Here is a 3,548-nt window from a genome sequence, read left to right as displayed (position 1 = left end):
GGGAGACTGTAGGATAATTTCTGGTAGCATGAATTGTAAATCTTTTTTTTTTTTTTTTGAGGAAGAACAGCCCTGAGCTAACATCTTCTGCCAATCGTCCTCTTTTTGCTGAGGAAGACTGGCCCTGAGCTAACATCGTGCCCATCTTCCTCTACTTTATATGTGGGACGCCTGCCACAGCATGGCTTGCCAAGTGGTGCCATCTCTGCACCCAGGATCCGAACCCTGGGCCACCAAAGCGGAACGTGCGCACTTAACCGTTGCGCCACCAGCCGGTCCCGGATTGTAAATCTTAAGTAAACGATGGAGATGAATGGGAAAATGTTTCACTATTATTAGAATAAAACTGAAACTGCAATAACAATATATGCAGGGCTGCAAGGCAGTTAATGCTCACTGCAACCATTCCCGGAAAGACACAGGACATCAGAAAAACCCCTCGAAGAGGTCTTCTTAAATGACAGCTACGCGGACCTTAAATGATTTAAATTAACTTTTAAAAGTTACAGTGGTGACCCCAAAAAGTTAAAACAACAGAAACACTGGTCTATGAGGAAGTATCAAATAACATGAAGTTAACGGTGAATAGTTTTATTTTACATGAACCATGTGTTGCAATAAAAGGGAAAATAAAATGCAGAAATTACACAGGGCGATTTATTAGGAAGCAGGCAACAAAAGGGAATAGACGCAAAGCTGTACTAAGGGCACCTCAGCCGGCAACGCGGTTGCAAGAGTGGTTATGAAGAGTACGGCCTGCCGACGAACCCACAGGGAAGACACTGCTCCGGGCCACATGAGAGTGTGGCAGGGTCCCTGCTCCTCTGCACGGAAGTCGCAGGTGAGAGGGGCCCTGCTGCCCTCCCGCCCAGCTGGACTGGCTCCGGTGACGGCGGCCGCGTCAGCGCAACCTCCCGGGTCGCATGCACCTGCACCGGTAGCTCTAGAAGCCCCGCCTCGCAGCTCCGCCCGGCACAGGCTACTAGGGTGCGGCCCATTCATTCCAGGCCCCCAGCCCCGCCTACTCCGCTGCAGCCAATCCGACTCTCCCGCTGAGTAAGAGCCCAGCCAATGGCAGCCCTCCCCAACCACAGCCAATCAGAAGAGGGGGCCCGCACAGCCTGACCAATGAGGCGGCGATTAGGGAGACATGGGCGGACCCCGCTCCCCGGCGGGGAAGGAGCGGCGCTCGGAGGTCTCTAGGACCCGGGGGCACGCGGCCGGCCTCCCACCCGCCAGCCCAAAATAAGCCCCCGGGCGGGGCGCCCGAGCGCCAGTCATGGACTCGGAACTAGCCGGCCGCCGTGAGGCCGCCCCGCCCGCGCCGCCGCCGTTCGTGCGCGTGGCGCCGTCGCTCTTCCTCGGGAGCGCGCGCGCCGCGGCCGGGCCGGAGCTGCTGGCGCGCGCGGGCGTCACCCTGTGCGTCAATGTCTCGCGCCAGCAGCCTGGGCCGAGCGCGCCCGGCGTGGGCGAGCTGCGCGTGCCCGTGTTCGACGACCCGGCCGAGGACCTGCTGGTGCACCTGGAGCCCACCTGCGCCGCCATGGAGGCCGCGGTGCGCGCCGGCGGCGCCTGCCTCGTCTACTGCAAGAACGGCCGCAGCCGCTCGGCCGCCGTCTGCACTGCCTACCTCATGCGGCACCGCGGCCTCGGCCTGGAGGCGGCCTTCCAGGTGCGGCAGGGCGGGACTTCCGGGGGCGAGGACTTCCTGGAGGGGCGTGGCTCCGGCGTGGGCGGGCCTTCCGGGAGGGCGGACTTCCGGACTGGAAGCGACTTCGTGGGGCGCCCGGCGCCGGAGGAGTCTGCGGGGATGGTTGCGCGGAGCTCAGCCCGAGCTTCTCGTTCGCAGGCCGTGAAGAGCGCGCGCCCCGTGGCCGAACCCAACCCGGGCTTCTGGGCTCAGCTGCGGAAGTACGAGGAGGCCCTGCAGTCCCGGTCCCTCCTGCCGCGGAGCGCCCGGGACAGCGAGCCCTAGTCGGTCAGCCTGCGCCTGGAGCAGGCGCTGGGCTTTCCCGCGGCCCCTGGGCTGGGGGAGGGAGGCCACGCACTGACCGAGACTGGTCCCTCCTCTCCTTCCTCACTGTCACACGCTGTGTTCGCTTTCTGTGTCTTCCTGAAATGCAGCTTCAGAGTCTCTGTCCCCTCTTGACCGTAGTGCGGGGTGTGTCCACCGAGGAGGGCACGGGGAGCCGTCCCTCCCTTGGACAGCAGGCTTATTAGACAGGGCTCGGTCAGGAAAATCAAAACCACTGGAGGGATTTTAGGCAGAAAGACATTTAATACAGAAATCAAGGCCGGAGAGCCACGGTCAGGAGATCAGGAAGTGGGGGAGTCCCGAAGACCCTCCACCCTCACCCTGGCTTCCTGCCACTCTGATGTGGGCGACTCTGGGAGGGCACCTCGGACTGCTGGCGAAGCCTCGTGCCTGCCATCTGCTCGAGCCACAGGCTTTTCCCAAACCTCACACTGGTCCCGTCTCAGAACCCACCACAGATCTGGTCAGGAGGGCCCACAGTTTCCAGACTTCTCACTGCTACGTGTAGGTGAGGGTGTGAGGCCGTGTGACAGACCACCCTTGGTGCTCTCTGCGTCCGTACCCACCTCTGACCTTACCTCCCAGCTTCAGCAACAGCATTGAGCCCTGACCTGGCATCCTGCTGCTAACACAGTGGCCCTCCCAAGAGTGGAGGGCACAGAACCCCATCAGCTGCCCCACAGCTTAGATGCCTGTCGATTCCTCTTCTGGTTCAGATGCACCTCACCTGGACATTCTGTCCATATCTGGACATATCTGATCTACTAGATAGATAATTAATCACCATCAACACTCTTTAAATAAGATAGTGGGGAAGGAGAAAAGGAAAAACTGGGTAATGTACATGAATTACAGATAACACAGTTCTTGGTTAATATATACAAATGTATCCATGAGAAAGTAATTAATAAAATAAAGTGTTTGGTGTTATCATTTCCCTTTTCACTATCCATTCTCTGTTCCCTCTACTCTCAACTTGCACCTCACTAGTCCTGGTCTTTCCTGGTGGGGTGACTTGAGCCTTCATCCTGAAGGGCCCAGAGTGGCCCTGCCTGCACTGGTGCTCCCACACACCCGGGAGTATTGGGAGGCATCAGGGGGATGTCCTGAGTTCCAGCGTACTCTTCCTGACCCCGCTGCCCCTGAAGGTCAGGATCAGCCACTCCACCCAGCAGAGCAACCCGTTTTGCCTGATGCCTCGCTGGCCTAAGGAACCCAAAATGGCTACGTGGTGTCTCAGCCTCCCATCCAGGGGCACATGGTGTGTCCCCAGGTGGAAGCATCTTACCTGGGAATGAAGACCTGACCCAGCAGAGCCCGAAGTCGTGGGGATGGGAAGCTCACACTTTTCGAGTGAGGCCTGGGGTGGTTGTGAAAGGGGCCTCCCTCCCCCCACCACACTCCTCTTGCTCCTGCACCTAGGTATCTGGCTGTGACAGGAGCAACACCATCGGTTGGTCCCTGGCTCAGAGCATACACCACACCTTTTAGGTGTGTACCCAGCCCTGTCCGA

The 3,548-nt window shown here is 59.1% G+C and overlaps 1 protein-coding gene across 1 annotated transcript; it reads left to right on the top strand.

Moving 5' to 3' along the window:
• Positions 1 to 633: 633 nt before the first annotated feature.
• On the top strand, positions 634 to 3,548 carry DUSP28 (dual specificity phosphatase 28). Its single transcript, XM_046643880.1, has 2 exons — positions 634 to 1,672; positions 1,850 to 3,548. The coding sequence occupies exons 1-2, from the start codon at positions 1,280 to 1,282 to the stop codon at positions 1,973 to 1,975; spliced, it is 519 nt and encodes a 172-aa protein (XP_046499836.1). The 5' UTR covers positions 634 to 1,279; the 3' UTR covers positions 1,976 to 3,548.

Source organism: Equus quagga, chromosome 17, assembly GCF_021613505.1.
Source record: "Equus quagga isolate Etosha38 chromosome 17, UCLA_HA_Equagga_1.0, whole genome shotgun sequence".
Lineage (NCBI taxonomy): Eukaryota > Metazoa > Chordata > Mammalia > Perissodactyla > Equidae > Equus > Equus quagga.
The sequence above is the reverse complement of the archived record's forward strand: the minus strand, read 5'-3'. Positions and strand labels throughout refer to the sequence as shown.